General features: G+C 36.8%; 2 protein-coding genes across 2 annotated transcripts; both read right to left on the reverse strand.

Moving 5' to 3' along the window:
• Positions 1 to 1,721: 1,721 nt before the first annotated feature.
• On the reverse strand, positions 1,722 to 2,414 carry LOC132296423 (replication protein A 70 kDa DNA-binding subunit C-like). The gene is made up of 2 exons (XM_059794626.1): positions 2,381 to 2,414; positions 1,722 to 2,098 (listed from the first exon to the last, which is right to left on the reverse strand). The coding sequence occupies exons 1-2, from the start codon at positions 2,412 to 2,414 to the stop codon at positions 1,722 to 1,724; spliced, it is 411 nt and encodes a 136-aa protein (XP_059650609.1).
• A 5,822-nt stretch (positions 2,415 to 8,236) lies between these two features.
• On the reverse strand, positions 8,237 to 10,936 carry LOC132296424 (PR5-like receptor kinase). The gene is made up of 3 exons (XM_059794628.1): positions 10,243 to 10,936; positions 9,929 to 9,937; positions 8,237 to 9,218 (listed from the first exon to the last, which is right to left on the reverse strand). The coding sequence occupies exons 1-3, from the start codon at positions 10,934 to 10,936 to the stop codon at positions 8,299 to 8,301; spliced, it is 1,623 nt and encodes a 540-aa protein (XP_059650611.1). The 3' UTR covers positions 8,237 to 8,298.
• Positions 10,937 to 22,347: the final 11,411 nt, after the last annotated feature.

Below are 22,347 nucleotides of genomic sequence, written 5' to 3' on the forward strand. Positions count from 1 at the left end.
CTAAACCATCACATGCAGCATCACAATAGATCACATAACCCAAGCCACGCTCAGGTATCACTATCACTGGAGCCGTAGTCAACCTTGTCTTCAATTCCTGAAAGGATGACTCACAGGCTTCATTCCATGCAAACTTAATCCCCTTCCGGGTCAAACGGGTCATAGGCGCTGCCAAGCGAGAAAAATCCTTCACAAATCTTCTGTAGTAACCCGCTAAACCAAGAAAACTCCGAATCTCAAAAACATTCTTGGGTTGCTCCCAATTCAAAACTACTTCAACCTTTGATGGATCCACTGACACTCCACCTTCTGAAACAACATGCCCCAAAAACTTCACCTCATGTAGCCAAAACTCACATTTCTCATATTTGGCATACAATTGATACTCCCGCAAAATCTGTAAAACAATACTTAAATGGACCTCGTGCTCCTCCTGAGTCTGTGAATACAAAAGAATGTCATCCACGAAAACTACCACAAACTGGTCCAAGTAATCGTGAAAGACGCAGTTCATTAAGTCCATGAATGCCGCTGCCGCATTAGTCAAGCCAAAAGGCATAACAAGGAACTTATAGTGTCCATACCATGTACGGAATGCTATCTTCGGGATATCCTCATCCCTAACCCGCAACTGATAATAGCCAGACCTCAAGTTAATCTTCGAGAAACAACTGGCTCTCCTCAACTGATCAAATAAATCATATATCCTTGGCAAAGGATACTTATTCTAGATGGTGGCACGATTTAACTTCCGGTAATCAATGCACAACCTCAAAGAACCATCTTTCTTCTTAGCAGATAAGATCGGTGAGCCCTATGGTGACACACTCAGTCGGATGAAACCCTTCATCCTTAAATCAGCAAGCTGCCTTTAATTCTTCTAATTCAACTGGTGCCATATGATACGGTGCCATAGAAATCAACATGGTACCTGGCATTAACTCAATAGAGAACTCCACTTCTCGGTGTGGAGGCAACTCTATCAAATCCTCCGGAAACACATCTAGAAAATCACAAACAACTGAAAGATAATCCTCTTTCACAACATCATCTTCTTTGGCTATAAGGCTAGCCAAGAAGTAATCACCACGACTCCGTCCATGAATTCCATAAAACAATAAAATGTGGGAATCACTCCGATCTCCCACAAAAAAGAAACAGTCTCCCTCGGGAGTACAAATTGTAACCGTTCCTCAGTAATAGTCGATCGTGGCATGAAAGGAAGCTAACCAATCCATCCCGAGAATGACATCAAAGCTAGTCATCTCTAGGAGGATAAGGTCAAACACAAAAGTCCGCCCGGCTATCATAATGGAACAGTCCCTCACGACTCGGCTCAAAGACACTAAAACTCCAACTGGCGTATCAACACACAATGCCCGATCCATAACACTGACCTCTAACCTCGATGCAAGTGCAAATGATGATGAAATGAAAGAATGAGATGCACCAGAATCAAACAAAACACGGGCCCAAGAACCAAACACTGGAAATATACCTCGGAGAACATAAGATCCAGGAGATACATCAGTCGGTACAAGGGCAAAGACACGCCTCTGCGGTGGTTGTGCCTGTGAACTACTAATCTAAACACCAGACTATTGTGCCGACATAGTAGGAGTATCCCTCCTAGCTGGTCGTGAACCCTGAGAAGACAAGGCAGGCTATGGTGGTGGCGGTGGTCTAAAACCTGATTGAACCGTAGCCGATTGTGACGGCCTCTACCGTGACCCTCTGCCACTAGTGGTGCTTGTTCCCTGACTCGGACAGTCCCGAATCAAATGGCCCTGTTGGCCACACCCATAACAAGCCTTCGGAGTTGAAGAAACTGAAATCAATCTCATGGGACAATTGGACTTGTAATGTCCAGGCTGCTGGCACTGAAAGCAAACAACTGCACCCCTATCAGACCCAGCTGGCAACAGAGTGGTATGAGCAGATCGTGCAGACTGCTGCCCCTGAAACTGAAATGAACCACTCTTGTTCCTCTTCCAAGAAGATCCCTTTGAAGATGGCCCTATACCCCTTTTTTGCTTCAACTGCTCTCTTCTTGCATCCTTCTCTTTATTATCAGCCTCTAGCATCAAAGCCCTTTCCACTGCTTCAGAAAAAAACCTTAACGAACTGTGCCGTGATCAATGGCCTCATCCGATCATTAAGACCAGAAACAAACTTCCGAGTCTTGTTAACTTCATCTCTCACCATTTCTGGAGCAAAGCGAGAAAGTAAAGTGAACTTGTTCTCATATTCCGCCACTGACATGCTCCCTTGAATAAGATTATGAAACTGGTCTTGTAACTCCCATCTTTTGGAAAGCGGAAAGTACTTTTCATAAAACAATTCCTTGAACTTATCCGAACTCATCTACTTCACCTTATACCAGCTCGTAACCGACTTCCACCATAATTTGGCATCCTTAGCAAACTTATAAGTAGCTAGGATGATCTTCAAATGATCCTCCATCATATCCATTGAAATCAATTGAGTTTCAACTTGCTCCATGTAGTCATCTGCTATCATTGGATCCGCACCGGCCTCAAACATAACCAGCATCAATTGAGAAAACCCCTTAATAATCTTGAGACGCTTCTGAGCTGGCATCTCCTCAACTTGAACGGTAGGCGGGCCTCGCCCTTTATGTTGAAGGTCCCGATCAGCTTACCTTAGTGGACATTGTGGGAGAAATTTGTCCAGGTCAATTCACCAGAAATAGAACCATAAGCACCAATAAATCTTTTTTACCATGCCGGCTATGGTTTCTCGATTCGGTCTTGGCCAAGAACGTCCTACCCGTGCCAGGCCATTCTGAGCCCAAAGGGGATTTTCTGAAAACCCTCTACTATGCTGAAATAGAGTGTTGGTTTTGTGTCCCACAGCTTGTCTGGGACCAATTGCTAAAAATCTATAATGAATTAATCTTGGTTTGGTCGCGCACCACCACCACCTGGGCATTCCCATTTCAATACCTTATTACAAGGTTGCTCAAAAATGCGGGGTTCTGAGCTCCCCAGGGTGAGCAGAAAGAGAAAGATATGTTGAACTTCAACCTTGGGGTATGGAAGTCTAGCACAGCTCAGCTTCAGACGTCCCGTCAGGCCCGCATTGGTGACGAGTTGGATTGGGGTGCTCCGACCCCCCCTGTGGCTCCTGCTCCTCCTGCTCCTGATGCCCCCGCTTCTCCAGCTGCCCCTTTTGTCCTGCCGCCGGATGTCATGACTCACGCCGACTATCTCGCCTTAAATGCTCGTCTCGGTGCCTTTTCCTTGCGCTTTGATGCTATAGAGGGTGCCGTCCAGAAGACACAGGAGAATCAAGAGATTCTGCAGGCTATGCTCCAGTCATTAATTGACCGTGCACCTGGCCCACCTGGTGCTTCCTCCTCTACTCCAATGGTGGAGTGACTTATGTTTTTCATTTTATTTCCCTTTTCAGTAGTAATTTTTAGACTTATTTTGGGCCGCGTTTGGCATTTGCTTTTCAGTTTTTCTTTTGCACTTATAACTGTATCACTTTTGCTACTTTGCATGGCTTATAGTTTTTAGTCGAATAAATTGCAGTTATTTTCATTGAATTTGGATTTATATGATTCGTGCCTTGTATAGATATCTTTTGACAGGTTTTTGAAACCAAGTTTGGGGGCATGCTCCTGGAATTCACGAGCTGGCCTATATTTGCACCGCCACTCCAATCCTCTCAACTTGGTACTATTGTTTCTTTCCCCCTTTGTTCACTCTCTTTGCTTGTCCCCTGTTTTCTCATATTGGGGACAATGTAACATTCAAGTTTGGGGGTGCACGTGCATGCTATTACATTTTCGGTGCATGAGCATGTTATTGCAGTTTTGATATTTTTGCTCATTTGATATTTTTGCTCATTTTTTATGCTCGTAAGTTAATAAAATCATATTGTTTAAAGGGAACTTTTTGAAGGATGAAGCATGTGCTTAATACTTTGTGTATAGAAGCCAATTAAACATGTTGATTCATAATCGGTTTGTATAAAAACTTCAATTAAATTTTCGTCGGATTTCATACTCTGTTATGCTTTACATTGCACATTTGCACACTGGAAACTTAATTGTGAGGTATGCAACCCAAAATTAACCCTGATCGGGACTCAGTGATCTAAATTAATGACCCTAATGAATGGATATCCTTGGCATAAGTTAAAAAATAAAAAATAAAAATAAATAAAAATAAAAATAAAAATAAAAAAAATCAATGACCAGTCGAAGTTCGTAACCTTTCCAACTCGAGTTATTAAACTCTAGGAGTGTTTCTACATTTAGCCCCCTAAAGCTATCTGGCTTGGGAGTTGTTGGCCTAACACTTGTTACATGGGTTGGTTAGAAAGCTTAAAGAACTTAGACATTGCACGGTTGTTCAAAAATAAATAAAGATAGTTCGTCGAAATTCGTAGCCTTTCTAATTCAAGTTATTAAGCCCTAGGAGTGTCTTTACACTTAGCGCCCTAAAGCTATTTGGCTTGGGAGTTATTGGCCCAACACTTGCTACGTGGGTTGGTTAGAAAGCTTAATGGATTCTTGACATTGCACGACCATAATAGGTGATCTTTTGAGTTGATCAATAAAATTGTCAATAAGCAACAAAAGTTGTTCAGTTAATAAAGTTATGCCTTGGAGACCTCATTTAGAAGGAGATTTAAGGATGTGAAAATGTGTTCTTGAGATTGGAAAAAAAGGTAAAAGCCACATATTAGGAAGCCGGCTCACTTTCACTGAAGTTAGAGTTCAAGTTATTCAAGAGATGACAATTGAAGTGTTTATATAGACCTTGATGATTGATGCATTTGAGTTGAACTTGTTTTGTCATTTTGTGTTAAGGCTTCATATATGCAAGGTAGTATGCCTAATGTCTATCTTCAAAATTTTCTGTGTACCAAATCATAGTTGAGCTTCGTCGATATTTTTGTTTCATGATTGATGCATGTGTTAGCATTTCATTGGTCGTCATTTGCATTAAGCTCTTTGGCTTGTTTTGCTAAGGGACTAGCAAAATGTAAGTTTGGGGGTGTGATAAGCGCCGAATATTACATATTCAAGCACCCTTTCTTGCATTAGTTAAGTCCATTATTAGAGGATAATGTACAATTTTAATTCAGTTATATATTTCTTTCTGATTTCAGGTATTTTTCCCAAGAATGATCAAAGAAGCGGTTTTGACAACTTTCTATTGAAATACGTGCGCCGTGTCGGGGAGTCATCTTCGGGACCTAACCTCTTCAGTCGCCGTTTTTGTGAAGTTCATGGCTTAGTGTTCATAGTGGAAGTGTGTCTTCGCTCCAGCCTAAAGAAGCTTGCATAAAAAATAAGCTTGGAGGAAGTGCAGGTGCAAGGCCCCGTGGGCGCCCGCCACGCCATCGCGGGCGCCCACCAATCCCTCACACTCTCTGCCAACTTCCGCGGGCCCTTGATCAGCGCCTGCGAGCCACCGCGAGTGCCCACCGCGCCGTCGCGGGCACCCGCCAAACACGCCAGTGCATTCGTCGATTTTGCAAGCTACCGTGGGCGCCCGCCGATCTGCAGTAGGCAGCTCAATTACCCCTGAATTTCAGCATCTTGGTCCCCTTATCCTTCTTTTGTATGGTCTAGCTTCATGCAGAGGGGGGAGCTCGGGATTTTGAGTATAGGGAGTTGGTTTTGAGTGTATATAAAGAGTGGAAGCTCATTATTTTGGGATATCTCATATTTTTGGTTAAGTTCTAGAGAGAAAAAGTAGCATTCTTGAGGGGTTTGGAGTTCTAGCTTGTTGGAGGGTGAAAATGAAGTTCTTCTTCATCTCTTCCTCTCCCTTCATTGCTCCTATGGGTAACTAATCCCTATCTAGGGAGGTGATGAAGCCCATTTTGTAAGCATTGCTATGTTTTGATTTATATTTGGGGTATAATGTATATATGTAACTTTTCCATGAACTAGAGCACTTTATATGATGCAATGAATTTCATTATCTATAAATGGTCATTTTGAGTTAAATATCTTGTCTTAGATTGTTTTTCTCTCATAACTATATTGCTACATTTTCATAGTGACAATGGAGATGAGTTCATGAAAGTGATTTTATTGGCATGATATTTGGGAATGTTGATAATCTATTGCTTAGGGCTTTCCTTTGATAGATTCTTCTTGATTACTATTTCATGTGCTTTTATTATGAGAATATGGGCTTGATAATCTATGGCTTGGTGATCATGTCTAAGGTTGCATCCTAGTTTAGGTGACCAAAACATGTAGTGTCTTGATAGGTTATTCGTGTATCTTGTTTTCATATATTTCTTGAAGATAATGTATCAATGCTATGTTGTTGCATTCCATGGTTATATATATATATATATATATATATTTCCCCAAGTAAATCATTTCCTAGCATACCTATTGATGGGTAGTGGATTCACTTCCCTAGTTCCCATTTTAATTGTCTTTGTCTCTTTACTTCTTAGCATTAATGTTTTATACACCTTTCAATTCATAATCTTAGTAACAATCCAACAAATCCTCTATAACCCCTTTATCATTAGAAAAATTACTCTAGACACCTAAGTTGCCATAAACTAGTAGTCTCAGTGGTTGGACTTACCCGACCAATAGCCCTATTTTACAATGATTTGTGCTATTGCAAAGGTTGATGTATAATTGACAACCGGTCAGTTACCAAACATGGTTCCGATTTCTACTAAAAACATACCAATACCAAAACGGTTGTTTTCATATCATACCAAACCATAACATATAGCATTATCGCGATCCAAACGAACCCTTAACTTTTTTTTCTAGTTGATACTCACACATATGTGTTTTTCGAGATTTGAACCCTGACCTCCCTTGAGAAATAAGAAACTGATACCGTTAGGCCACTGATCCGTTGGTGAAATGCCTTAACTACCAAGCAAATGGCATCCATAGAAGCTGGTTGCCGGCCTCTGAAGTCGACAAACCGATGTAATAGTTAATAAACAAGCATATTAAAATAATCAAGTTTATTCCATGGTCAAAAGTTCAAAACTGAAATTGCAATTCATGACACTGAAAAAACATATATATTTCTAAAATGGCAGCTGACTGTAGCTGTGTATTAAAGTCCCTAAATTCTATCAATATATTAAAAATTGTAATCTACCTCCCTAGATTGAGCAATCACATATCGCAAGAGGTGGGAACTTGTGGACAGCCTTTCAATAGTTTCTGCGTATGAGCATTTACCCAAATTCACTTAGAATAATGGTAATCGAACACCGTTCACGATTGCAAGCCATATCTTGGACGGATGAGCAGATTAATTTATTTCTGAAGATTCTGTTGTTTCTTTCCATCCAAAAATGATACATAAAGCTCGGCTATTTCTGAAGATTCTGTTGTTTCTCTCCATCCAAACATGATTCACAGCCAGCCAAGGTAAGCACTTCCATGTTAAAACTCTTCTAGCTTTCAATTTTTGTTTCTAATTGGATGATGCCATATAAGGAAGTCATTCCATGAATATGGGAGTGTGTGGTATCCACAATTTTTATGAATCTTTTGCCAAATGAACTTCTGAGTATGGGCAGTGAATGAAAATGTGGTCATGACTTTCAGCAACATTGGCAAATAAAAACTGTGAGATAAAAACTGTGAGAATGAAAGATTGGCGGGGAATAATGGGGGAGCTCCACACCGAAGAAGCCCAATTGAATGAGGGATATGGTCCGGAGCACAGACTCTGGGCGATCAATAGAGGGTGGTGGAATGGTTTGAAGCTCAGGAACTAGGGAAGTGATGTAAGGTGGAAAGCACAAAGACTTGCCTAAAATAAATTCTCTTAAAGTTGCTTTGGGATCAATGACTGTGAGAAAGACCGGGTGGTCCTGCTGATAGCCAATTATTCAGTGCCGATTAGTGGTCGAACTACAGCTCTGAGTTGCAGAACTTTTCTCCACAACCAACTGCATTGCTGAAGTATGTTTAGCTCCCAAAAACATCTATGCTTGAATTAACTGCTCTGTGATATTTTGTTGCGAGGATTATAAATATTATAAAGATTTCTTGTTTTTTCTGATAAGGTAAAATTTAAAGCATATGAATTCTTAATGCTACACTTTATGGTTGAGAAAATGAAGGAAAACACTAGTACTTAAAATATTGAACATGAGACTACTTTTTCTTATTTGAGACATAAGATTCCCATTCAATTGAGCCAAATGAAATCAAATTATTTGATTGAGTTGATTAAATCACTTGATGAAAACCAATACAAAGTAAGATCGAAAATGATGATGCACTTAAGATTACATAACTAAAGCACAATATTACAATAATTGTATGGTTGAAGAATCTGCAGGCGGTCTTGGGGGAGAAGACAAGAATGGCTTGGGTGGGATTTGCAAGGAGTCCAGGCTCCCTTCTAACATTTCCATCACCTTATTTATAGATGGCCGATTTGATGGGTCAGTTTGTATGCACCATAAACCCACTATTATCATCTTCTTGGCTCTTTCATTTTCCTCTTCATTCATAATTCCATGAAGTCCCAAATCCTCATCCAATTCCACACGATTGTATATCCAATGTGGAAAATATATTTCACTGGTATGATCAACTCCAACATCAATATTCTTTCTCCCTCCAACCATCTCTAAAACCATCATTCCATAACTATAGACATTTGACTTGTGAGATATCCCTCCGAAGCTTCTTGAAACTACTTCTGGAGCAATATATCCAATCGTCCCTCTTGCGCCCAACATTGATATGATACCGTCTTTGTTTGGGCATAGTTTAGAAGGACCGAAATCAGCGATCTTTGGGCAGAAGTCTTCATCTAGAAGAATGTTATAAGGCTTCATGTCAAAGTGCAAAATTCTTGTGTTGCAACCCCGGTGTAAGTACTCTAATCCTCGAGCAATGCCAACTGCAATTTGATACAATGTTTCCCACCCTAATTGATGTTTTATTGAGGAACTTTCATCATATATGAACTTCTCAAGAGATCCATTAGGCATGAACTCATAGATGAGAGCTCTTTTGGTGCCCTCAAAACAAAAACCTAGAAGGGTGACAACATTAACATGGGAAGTCCTACTAATGCATACTACCTCATTAGTAAATTCTTCCCCATTACCTTTTGAATCGGTCAAAACCTTCACTGCCACCAAACGTCCATTTTGTAGCTTTCCCTTGTATACACCTCCATATCCTCCTTTACCAAGTTTGTACGCAAAAGAATTAATTGGTCATTTTCTTAACATCTGAATAACTGTATCTTTTTGGGGCAAGGGACCTGTAGTTCTTCAAAAAGATCTCAATCTGTTGATGGTTCTCTCTTTCCTTCTTCCGAAAGATCATGGATATAACTAATGAGCATTTTCTCCTCAAGCAACAGAGTAGGATTAGTGCTACCACCATACAGATGCTGAAACGCCTGTGTTCGATAAAATGAGGTGAAGCCAACTGGCGCATGAATCTTATATATAAAGAGAGAGTTGTATTAAATAGTTTTTCTTCGAAAGAATCAAAACCAATAATAGGTATGCTGATTTTAGTTTAGTGAATGGATTACCTAATGAAACTTTCTTCACCAAGTTATATAAATCATGCATGATCTATTACAAATATCAATTAATTAAGGAGGTATATTACATGATCCTAGTGTTATTGTCAATGTGTACTTTCTTTTTCCTGCAATCACTGTCATACATAACCATATTAATGATGTCACAATTATCATATCGTTAAAGTGGAAAATAAATAAAGAATAGAAGGAAGAATAATGATTTGAGTGTCAAATAGATGGCACTTGATTGCATTAAAATATCTGTTTGATTGATTGAGTTTCATCTTTTGATCTATGTTTTCAGTCATACAATGTATGTTCTCTGCTAAAAAAATATTATTGTTGATGATGAAGATGAGATTCTTTCGTCTGGATGAATTTCTTACATTCCTGGCCTACAAAATAAAAGCAACAGAAGAAGAAAAATAGAAGGAACTCATTGCACCTACCGAACCAAATGAAAGAAAAATTGATCTTTGTAATCTAAGTATGAAGCCAAAATAGTGTAGTTTGCATAATCTTGAAACATTAAGTTAAGCATAGATGATAAATAACAATTAAGTTCTGCCGAGGCAAGGAACCAATTGGTGCGTATTGCGAGTTGTTTTCATTGAATTGATTCAGAAATATTAGTTAATGCAGAAACAGTAGCATATATATATATATATAGAGAGAGAGAGAGAGAGAGAGACGCTCATACCTTTCTTCTTCACAGTACATTGAAAGGTTTGATCAATATTTTGGCACTGGCCTCCTCTACTTTGACAATGAAGACAATCACGGGATATATGCAATTCAATAGGGACAGTTGCAGTCAATATTGAAAATGGGTCATCAGGGTGTGGAGGAGGAGGAGGCCACAATTTTAGTGGCAGCTGAATAGCTGAACATTCATGGAGAAGACTAGCAGGTGGAGGTTCATGATCTGAATATTTGTAGTAAATTGAGTAGCCTTTGCATTTGTTGTAACTAGCATACTCTGTTTGAGGAGTATTGTTGCACTTGAAGAAGGTGAGATTGTGTAAGAAGGTGAAGGTGAAGGAAACGAAAGCAAAGTCGGGAAGAGTTAAATTCTTGAACGTGTCATTACATCTTTTGTGAGATATGTGATCTTCAAGCAGGGGATCATGAATTTCAAGGAATTTGTCACTTGTGCCTTTAACATGATACCAGCGTTGGCTTCCTAGTTGGACCTTTAGAACTGGATGATCACAATCTATCACAATACCGCAATGGCCGTACCTGGTATTTGTGAAAGGGAAGCTGATGGGCCTGTGATTTCCGCATAGGAAGGACTGTGGGCAAATGGGTAGGGTTTTGATATCATCTCCAGTTGAGTAAATAAGCCGTAGATGAGAGAGAAAAATGAAAGCAAAAAGGGAGGCAGTAGCCATTTGAAGTTACAAAATTAAAAATAACCACATCCAAATCTATTGTTTAAAACAAGTTAATTAACTTAATTGTGACGTCCCTTCTTGTTTTTTGTTTATTCACGCCCAGTTTAGCATAAACACTCCTAGTTGACTTGGAAAATGATATGCAAGATTTGCAGAAGCAGACTCAGAGGAGACCCAAGACTTGCATTAGAAATGGGCCTATAAATGCTGGGCCAATGAAGAAGTTTCCTAATCATTTCTCTCGTTGACCAGCACTACAAAGACTTGACTCCACAAACACACAAACACTCTCTCCATTCTAACTTAAGCGAAAGTGCCCAGAAGTGTACATGCAGTAGATATTTAGGTTTGTTTGAAACATCAAAGCAGAAGAGAAGTCTTGTCCGATGTGAGAAACAAGTGGTGATAATAATTTTGTCTTAAAGAAACAAAGGTCTTGTTATGAAAGCAGACACTGAAAATTTTATCTTGTGGGGGTAGTCTTAATTGATTGCCACAAGTAAAGGTAAAGATCATGGTCATGGATGAATACTTGGGACACGTTTTGCACGTTATGTAAATTTCTATTCTCTTCTTATCCTCTTTATTTCTCTTCTTTTTATTTAAATTTATTATTGTAATTTTATGAACTCAATAGGTATAATTTCATACATCACTTTCAAAATAAAAAAGACATACAACTGAATAGAAATATTACCAATCAATATTTAAATTCTTATGTTTGTCAAGTATTTATCTTTCCTATACCATTCATTGATTAGCATATTATTTTGTTTCTTATTAGCCTCTTAATTTGAACAATCTATGCTTGTCAATGTTAGTTATAAATAAGTATTAGTTTCATGGAACATTTCTACTCTCTTTCTCAACTCAGGTGTTTCTATTTTCCTTTTTGGGTTTGGTAAGTCTGATATCTTCTTTTATTTTGCGCTATAAGGATTCTGAAATGACAAAGAAACTAAAGAGAAAGGCTAAACAGAGATCAGCAAATATATATTTTTTATTTTCTTTTATTTTCGCGGGGATTAGACAAAAATCTAAAAGTTTATTGTGAAAGGAAAAAACTACAATTTGTAGTAGTTTTTACCAACATTGCAATGTTGTTGACCAGAGAAGAAGCAAGCAATACCAGTGTTATAATAACCATCACTCATTTCCCACTCAGAGAAACAAAATCCACACCATTCCAATGTGATTATAATAACTTCCCTACAATCTGATATTACTCACAAGGCATTGCAATGTGGTTGGAGTCTATTCCAGTGTCTAAAACAGCGTCTTCCTTTCTCTTGATTGATTCATTAACTTTGCACACGCTGCATTCAAAAGCGATGCAGATGTATAAGCCTCAAACATAAGATTTTCTAATAGAAAATGGATGTCATTGTCATAAAAAATAGAAAAAGGCCAAAAATATATATTCAATTCGATGAGAATTTGATATCCTAAACTATCTTGCGCAATCCCATAGTAATTTCTCCTTTTGCTAATAGATGATCAAATATATGCTAATATTCCATCTATCTGAATGAATATAACAACTATGTATGTTCATGAAATATATATCAGCTAACAGAACATTAATACATATATATATATATATATATATATATATGAATGTTTGTAGTGGGCCACTTTGTGGAATGAATTTCTAGTAGAAGCAAAATGGTTTGTTTCTGGACACTCACCCAAGGCAGAGGAGTACTTGAAGAATGGGTGTAATGATCTTGATTTTTCCCATTTTTCATTTTTTGGGAATTTTTAATTTTTTGGACTTATTTCTATTTTGTCTTGTTTTGCGTGCCGAACATTGTGGAGTGTGCCGAATGTGTCTTGAGAGTGGTTGGAGCATTTCCATGAGTTTAGAACTCTTGGAAATGCATTGGTTCCCATTTTGACATTTTTTGGTTTTACAGGCCGGAAGGTCTAAGGTGGGACCCGTTACCGGAATTGTTGTGCGCGGAGGTTATGTCACGGGTCCATTGCATTTCATACATTTTTAAATTGTGTATACTTATATTAGGAGTGCACACGGTTCCGGTTCTGACCGGAACCGTTCATGACGGTTCCATGAAAACGGAACCGGAACCAAAACCGTATAGTATGGAACCGAACCGTTCTATGAGAACCGTTAACTGTTTGATTTTTTTATTATAAGCTTGTACTTCAAAAACAATTTTTACCTGGCTGCAAAACAATGAAAACTGTAATGAATTTAAAATAATCAAATTTTCTACCATACATTTTTGCACAAATCAAGCAATTGTTGTATTGAATATCACTTGGTTTTATAAGAACTAAAATCACCATAACAGAGAAAAAATAAAATTAAAAAAAAAAAGAGAGAGAGAGAGAGAGAGAGAGAAGAAGAAGAATGAAAAAAATCTCAAATAAAGGCTTGTCTGATGGAGAAAAAAGAAAAGCAAAAGCAAACAGAATACTCGTTATCGAAGAAAGTTCCAATGATCGACCGAAGAAATCTCTTTTCTGCCTGAACACAGTATATAATCATGCCAATACGAGAGAGAGCAAGAAAGATAAGAGAGAAATTTATAAAAAAAGAGAAAAACTGAATATATATATATATACACACACACACACACACACTAACCTACTTGGAAATCAACTACTTGTAACCATGAAGGAGGGTGGTGAGATCTGGGTAGCCACCACCGCCACCGTGAGAGGTCAGACTTCAGAGGGGGCGAGGGTTAGCTTAGGGTTCGTCACTTCGTCTGTTAGAACTTTAGATGAGAGATTGAGAGGAGACGACGACTGAGAGAGTGAGAGATTTAGGGCAAAAAACTAAAAAAATAGGTTTTTTTGCACGTGTTTATGGTCTAGCGACTCAGCCCAGTTTATCTTTACTTCTTTTTTAATATAAAATTAAATATATAATGTAATGTTTCCAATTTTTACCATTTTCTGAAATTTTCTGAATTTTTTTTAGGACGATTTTGTCTTTTTTCGTTTTGCGTACCGGACACTGTGGGGTGTGCTGGGTGTGTCCGAGACTTGGTTGGAGCATTTCTTCGAGTCTAGGACTCTTAGAAATGTATTGTTGGCCATTTCTGCATTTTTTAATTTTTCTAGCGGGGAGGTCCTGGGCGGGACCCGCAACCAGGTATTGTTGTGCACAGGAATTATTTTTTTCGGGGCTGTTATTTTTCATACATTATTTTATGATGTATATTTATGTGGTTATATATTTGAAAATATGTGGTTGTGAAGTATTTAGTGTGTGTATATATGTTTATATATAAAAAGAGTAAAAAGAAGATTTTTTTTTTGGTGGGCCCCACATGATATACACATATATCATATGTCACTTGGCCTTTCTTTTTAGCCATAAATCTCTCTTTCTCACGCAGCTCTCTCTCTCTCCTCTCATTTCCTTTTCATTTTTCTTTTTTCTTGAGGCTTCGATTTTCTCTTCCGTTTTTCGGCTAATCGGTTAGGTTTCTGGTCTTAGTTCCATAACGGAAAACGTTCCTCTCGTTGTTCTTTATTACATAGTCAAATGATTTAATTTTTGGAGGAGCGGTGATTATTTTGCGAATTTTTGAAATTTTCCGATCTAAGGCTTCAGATGGGGTTTTAGCCCACTTAGAGTCGGATTCTGGAGCTGACCCTTTGGAACAGTAGAATCTCCTCATCGACGGCTATGTTCCCACCGAACAGTTTTCTATTCCGCAGCCATTGACGGGCGTTGACTTTTGTTGACCGGCATTGACCGCGTTGACCGGCGTGACTTTTTCGGCCGGGGTTGTATTTTGGCTACTTTTGAGGTAAAAGTGCTCTAATTCACAATTTCTTAGGATCTATGTGAATTTTCCTTCTTAAATTGACTATAAGCATGTTTAATTGCAATTATTTTGACTATGTGATTGTGGTGGATGTATGTTATGTGATAAATGATTTTGTAAATTTAGTTACATCCTTATAGTGAAGAAGCATGCTTAGAAATGACAAGTTGTTTACTTTATGTATTTCAATTGCTATGGAAATTTGATGTTATAATCGTAGAAATAAATGTTTAAAATATTCTTTTACAAGTTGTGATTATGATATGGGTAAGATGTATGGAATATAGTTATTGAATTTAGCATTTGGAATCATGAAGCATTTATGCATCCATTGGGAAAGAAAAATGGGAAAAGTATATTTTTTTTAAACTAATGAAATTGTTTTGGGAAAAAGTTTTTGAAAAGTGTTTGTGAAAACCCAGACGCCTATGAGGCGCCTAATGGTCCATGGTGTTAGTGTAGTCTAGAGAAGGGACTAGTGTGGTTGAGCTAACCACGTCGGATGCAACGCCTTGGAGGTGCCTTGTGGTCGTGGATGGTTAGCCAATCTCCCTTTCGTGACGCCTTGGAGGTGCCTTGGGTTAGATTACACTAACGGTTTGGAAGTTAAAACGGTATAGTTTCGGAAACGGGGAGTGACATTGCATGGCATGACATATCATTGGCATACGTGGTGCATTTGGTAATTGGTTGAGATATGTATGTTTGTTGATGATACAGTGGTTTTACTTGACTCCCAAGATATGATCATGTTCTCTTACTTTCTATTCTCTATGTGGATTCACGGGGTCATAAAAGGTGTGTCTTAGACACTTCCTACTGAGCGTTTAGCTCACCCCATCATTTTAACAATTTTTTCAGGTCACGGGAAGGAAGTGGCGAACAACGTTCCTCCACAGGTTTTGATGGGTTAGTAAACTGTTTGACATATTTTGTAGCTATGATCTCATTTTACTATTATTATTATTATTACTATTATTTATAAACCCTGGGATGACACGCATATTATGTGTTGATATAAGAAAGGACGGTAACGTTTTTAGTTAACCTCGGGTTCAGGTAAAGACACGGTTAGCTATTCGGACCCTCGGGTTTGGGTCGTTACATATAACACATATATATACAATATATATATATATATATATATATATATATATATATATATATATATATATATATATATATATATATACGGTTCCGGTTCCGGTTCCCACGGGCTGGAACCGGAACCGTATGTTCACGGTTCCTTAATTTGGAACCGGGACCGGAAACGGAACTGTGAGAATTGGGAAAAACGGTTCCGGTTCCCACTGTTCCGGTTCCGGTTCCGGTTCCGATGGTTCCGGTTCCGGTTCTTTTATGCACCCCTAACTTATATGATTGTATGTTAAGTTGTGTGGTTACAAATTGATTTATATATATATATATATATAATAAGAAAATGTGAGATATTTATTAAGATCGTGAGGCCCACTTTTATTATAGGCCATTACAATGACTTATTATCATTACAGAGTCTTCATTTCCTCATTTGGCAGCGACGAAATTCCCTTTCAGTTCCGTTCCTTTTTCTTTTTCTTTTTCTTTTTCTTTTTCTTTCTTCATCTCAAGCAAGATCTCTCTCACTACATTTAGAATTTCGCTTTGCCACTTAACGCAAAGTTGACGAGTGTGTCGAGGCTGACATTTTGATCGGAGCAAAGTTTAATTTGGTCACCCTCTGGATTTCGAATTTTTGGACTGAAATTGGAGGTTTCTTCATTTCTTGAGGTAGGGGTGTTCTCACCCACAATTTCTTTAATTCTTGTGAATTTTCCCCCTTAAATTTACTTATAAGCATGTTTAATTTGATTATTTAACCTATGGTGTTTAGGGTTTTATACGATAATGGGAATTATGTGAATAGTTGGCTCAATTACATGATCCTTAAATTGATGCGATCCATGAAAATATATTCAATTTATGCCTTGATTTGTTCAATATGTTTAAATTTTTTATTTAAGCATGAGGTATGTGTATATTGTTGAGAATTATTGATTTACATGAGATTTCATTGTTAATACTGAAATTGTGTAGCATAGAACTATGATACCCCTTGATTCTAGAACCACAGGTGATCAAGTTCGAGTACAGATCCGAGTGATATAAAACAATTAAAGTATTTAATCAAATACAAAATACAAAATGAAATAAGAATAAATAAATAAACGGAAAGAAACTAAATAATAAATCCTTAAATTAATAATTAAATAATTCTCGAAATGAAATATCCAAAATCTCTGATATTATTACAACTCGGGAATCCATCTAGTGGACTCTAATAATAAATCCAACTGAAAAACTGAAAAGGAATATAATCCAAAACTAAAACACAAAGAGAATCCTACGTAGAATTGGAAGAATGATGTGGACTGTCTCTGCTAAGCATGAACAAGCTCTATGTCTGAAACTGATGAAAACTTGAAAAATAATAATGGGTCAGGCCCACGAACAAGATCTTTCTACGACAACACAAAAAGAGATCAAAGAAACTACATATCTATAGTTAATCCATACAATAACTACATAGTCCATAAATACATATACACACTAAAGGAACCTCACTAGACTATAGGGTTGCCTCAACCTGAATAGTAGGCAACATGCAAAACGCACATACAGTGGGCATGAGTACCTAGACCTACAAAGGCACACAATTACACTATATCTATCTACGCATCCTTGACAATATACGCACCCTATCCCCTACAAAACTAATCCACTATGTATCATCCAATTTGTTCAGTTTCACTTATACCAAAAATAGGTAGGACTTAACAGATAAGTTAAACCGTCCCTAGAATGCCACAATTCCATACTGGTGCATTACATCCATACAATCCAACAGTTGATGTAACAAATAAAATAATACATCAAATAATTCAGAATAAACATAATAATAGAATATCATGCTATCACATAATAGGAACGACTTATAATTTATTTAAGCTTCCTACATCATATATCCTACACAAACTGAATCTTAAATATGTTGATATTTTATTATACAGTCAAGTAAATATTCTCCAAATACAGTACATGTTAAACATTTAATCTCAGTTGTCAGAACAAATTTAAAAGATTAAATCCATTCATTCCTTAAAGGACTCAAATAGTATGCATTATTACAATTAAGTCTACTTTGAATTTATTTAAAATCATACCCAGTCCTTATTTAATGTTCAAGACCCTTCAAAATCAATTAAGATTAATTTAATGCTGTTTACGAAAATTTCTCAGGTAAGGCTCAAGCTTTCATCCTAATAGCTCGAGCTTTCCATCCATGGCTCGAGCTTCCTGTCCATGGCTCAAGATTTATATCAATAGCTCGAGCTTTGCCTCCAAGGCTCTAGCACTGTAACAACGAATCGAATACTATTTATGCGACTCAATCCAGAATTTCTATTGTGAATTCAATCTTTATTATTTAAGGATTCTAAGGCATGTTTCTAGGTTCTATCGATACACAGATATAAGAATACATCATTTAAAACATGTAAAAATTCATAAATAAAAAAACAGTTCAAATCCAAGAATTTATCAATTCATACAATAAGAGCAACCGTGAAATATAATTTATAAAACCTATGTTCTAGATCAATTAAATTATAAATTCCAGTTTTAATTGTTCTTTAAACAACCCTAAGATTATACTAGAGATATATATTCCACATATTAAAGGAGAAGTGTAGAACAAAAACTTGTCTTTAGGGATTTGATAAAAACCCTAACCTCCTTCTTCCTCTTTCTCTTCCTTCTTCTTCCTTCTTTCACTCTCTCTCTCTCTAAAATATATTACGTGATATAATTCTAGTCACTTTTTTCAACCCTATAGTTATATATTTATAGGCTAAATAATAACCCTACTCCTTTTCCCAATCCAAATCAAATTAATAAAGAAAATAATAAAATTAAAAATACTAAAAAGATAACTAAAATATATGTTGTGTATAATTTATGTATATTCTTTTTATAAATGATATATAAATATACATCAGATAATTACTAAAAGACTTTCCTTATATATATATATTAATTATATACATCTACATATACAACTATACATAGGTAATTATCTGTACCCATTAAATCCCTTATCCAAGTAGTCAATGGAACCTAATTGGTTAGCCCATTACTACTAACCATAAAATAAAAATAAAATAAAACAAAAGAATTTATTACAAATAAACAACACCTACAATTTAATTAAACCAACTAATTTAAATAACATTCAATCACATAATCAGTTAAGTCAAATAACACATTTATCCAAGTAAAATATGTAATTAAACAATTCAATTAAACACGTAAGCAAATAATCACATAATCAAATAACCACATAATCAAATAATCATATAATCAAATAATCACATAAACAAATAAATAAATAAAATGCAACTAAAATATTTAAAATAATACCGAGACTATTCTTTAAAAATTAGGGGTATTACATTTTTTCCTCTTAACAAAAGGAATTCCGTCATCGGAATTCGCCCTTACCTTCTTCCATTATTTCTGGAAATGATGAGCGAATGACATCCCCCCATTCCCAAGTAGACTCAGCCTCATTATGATGGCTCCACTAGACACGTACCAAAGGAATAACCTTATTACGAAAAATCTGATCCCTGCGGTCTACAATACGATATGGTGGTTGTAATACCCCGTAATTAATTAAAGAGTCTAGTTTATTTAAATTCAATTATGTGTGGATTCCTTTACCTATTATTGTGCATGCTACATTGTTATATTAAGTTCATTTAATGGTGCATGTAAATTAAATGTGTATGTTAAAATAGTAAATTTATTCATTTAATTGTGCATGTATTATTTTAATTAATTTTATTTGTTGATTATGTTTAATTAAGCAATATTAGTTAATTAGAGTATTATATTTGTGTTATAAAGTATTATGATGATATAATATATTATTTTGTAATAACAATAATAATAATTATATTAGTTTAATAATAATAATAATAATAATAATATAATAATAATAATTATAAAAGTTTATTAATAATAATAATAGTTATAATAATATTAGTATTAAACCAATGTCATGATGAAATTTGAGATTAGGATAGGATTGCATCAATGGTTATGGGTGGAATTGAAGCCTTATGGTTGGGAGGATGGTTAGTAGATGAAAAATTAGATATTTGTAATATTTATATTATATATTTTGTATATAAATTAGCTAAACTTACCTTAGAAGAAAAGAAAGGGAGTTAGAAGCAAAGTATAAATTCTAGTGAGCTATTTTATAAGAGTGAAAGGAAAAGAGAAAGAGAAAGAAGCTTGGACCGGTGTAGGCAATTTTACCCGACTACGCGCAGACCGGCGGATTTATTTTAAATCCAAAAAGGCAAGTTATTATCTACTTTTCCCCTTTGAATTAATAAATTAATTGTTTAGCTTATTTTTATGCATAGAGCCAAGGTTTGGAGGTTAATAAATTATTAATTTTATTTTATTAAATTAATGGAATTTTAATTATATAGGATGGTATATATTTATTTCATGTCCTATGAAATAAATAATGGCTAAAAATAATTAAATAAGACTTTAGGGATTTTTCTAGAATTTTCTAGATTTTCCGGGCATTTTCTGCAATTTCCGGCGACCTTCCGGCGAGTTTTCCGGTCGCCGGCAATGGGGGAGACGACCGGAGTGATCCGGTGTGATGCGGCGCACCATAGGAGGGTATGCGCGCGCATCTAGACCATTAAATAACAGCGATTGATCCGGTGCACCGCGGTCCATGTTACCGCGGTACACCCGGATCCGTGAACGTTGGATGGAAGAGATGTAGGTGGATTGATCCGGTGTGGCGCGCATGTAGGAAAGCTGATGCAGCCAACCAATCGGAGGACGCCACGTCAGCAGGAAGCCATCAACGCGTGCGTGGGAGCGCGTGCGCGCGCGTGGGACTCTCCAGACGCGCGTGGGAGCGCGTGCGCGCGCGTGGCTGACGCCAGACGCGCGTGGAGGCGCGTGGGAGAGTGGGAAAGCTTGGCGGCGCGTGTGGGGAGCTCTGGGAGGCGCGTGGGGGCGCGTGAAGGGCCTCTGTTGCTGCTGGAAAAGTCCAGAATACCCCTAGGGACTGTTTTGTCATTACCAGGACCTTCACTATGCATTTTGGGGCCTCGGGTTGGCATTTTGGAATTAACGGGACATTATATTATTATTTTATTTCTCGTTAATTATTATAATTGTCCGATTAATATTTCTAAATATTAATTGTATCAGTTAAAGTGCGAATCGCTAGTAAACATATGTAATTGATTTAACGACTATTAATGGTATTATTTTAGTAAACTGTAATAACCATTAATGTTAAATTAATTAGTGCTTGGTTTTATTCATATAAATAACCCATTATATATTATGGAATATTTATACTGTTAATCGTATATAAACCATGATTATTATGCTGTGTGCATTTCAGGGAATAAATGGACTGTTTATTATGTCGCATTTATATTATATGGATGTGTTGTTATATAGAACCATGTGAGCTGACTAATAAGTTTAGACTCATTTATACCTTATGTATTCGTTGCGATAGACAGATGTGTGGCTGTCGGGGTATGTGGTTCAATATTATTGGCATGTGTTGCCTAATTGACATACTCGGTATATTTCTTAATATTGTTGGCATGTGTTGCCTAATTTATATGCTCAGTATATTCATCAGAACTTTGCGAGGTGTTATCACTGTGTAGTTCGTTATAGTCTGTGTTGTCAGTACCGTGCACCATGTATAATAGCTGATTTCCCGGGTAAGGAAAGGCGACACTTAACCACCTAGTGTGAGTCTAAGTGATCACCGTCTATTCTGGTTGAGGTCATGTTATACATTGGATAGTTCCCATAGGATGTATATAGATATAGTACTCATCCGTTTCATAATGATTAATTTATTTGATTCTCTGATTTGGGTCATAGTAGAGAGGACTTGCTCGTGGGGTTGACCCACCATTGTTGTTATTTCAGGATACGGTCAGTATCCGTTTCAAGGCTGAGGTTAGCAGTGTGGGACCATCATCCGAACTCATCTACTCTTACGACCCAGTGCAGGGTAGAAGTTTTATGTAATACTTCAGTTTCAGTTTTTATTTACTTTTGACGTTGAACTCTCAGGGTTATATTTAGGGATCCCTGACGTAGGATTTCCAAGTTGTAATGAAGTACTGTATTAAATAAAGGATGGATGGATGTTGTATTATTTAATATTTCTTTTCTGTCTAAATTCTTTTATTTCCATCATTTTGTATTCCATGCTTGTATATTGCCAATTGTTTTTTATATCCCTCGTTTTTCGTGTATAAGCCTTATCAACTTATGCGTGGAAAATGTGGGGGTGTTACAGTTGGTATCAGAGCATTCCAGGTTCGAGTGTCTTAGGGATCTGTGATTACTATACTTCCGCGTTGTGTATTCTGATAATTAGAGCCTAAGTTCTTTGTATTCTTTTAGTCGGTCCATTATAATGTACTGACGTTAGATTTTTCTGAATTTAAAAGAAGGATGTCTCGGCGTGGGACAAGGAATGCGAAC

The sequence above is a fragment of the Cornus florida genome, unplaced genomic scaffold (genome assembly GCF_030987335.1).
Source record: "Cornus florida cultivar Cherokee Brave unplaced genomic scaffold, ASM3098733v1 CherokeeBrave_3.0.0_Hap2_Chr02, whole genome shotgun sequence".
NCBI lineage: Eukaryota > Viridiplantae > Streptophyta > Magnoliopsida > Cornales > Cornaceae > Cornus > Cornus florida.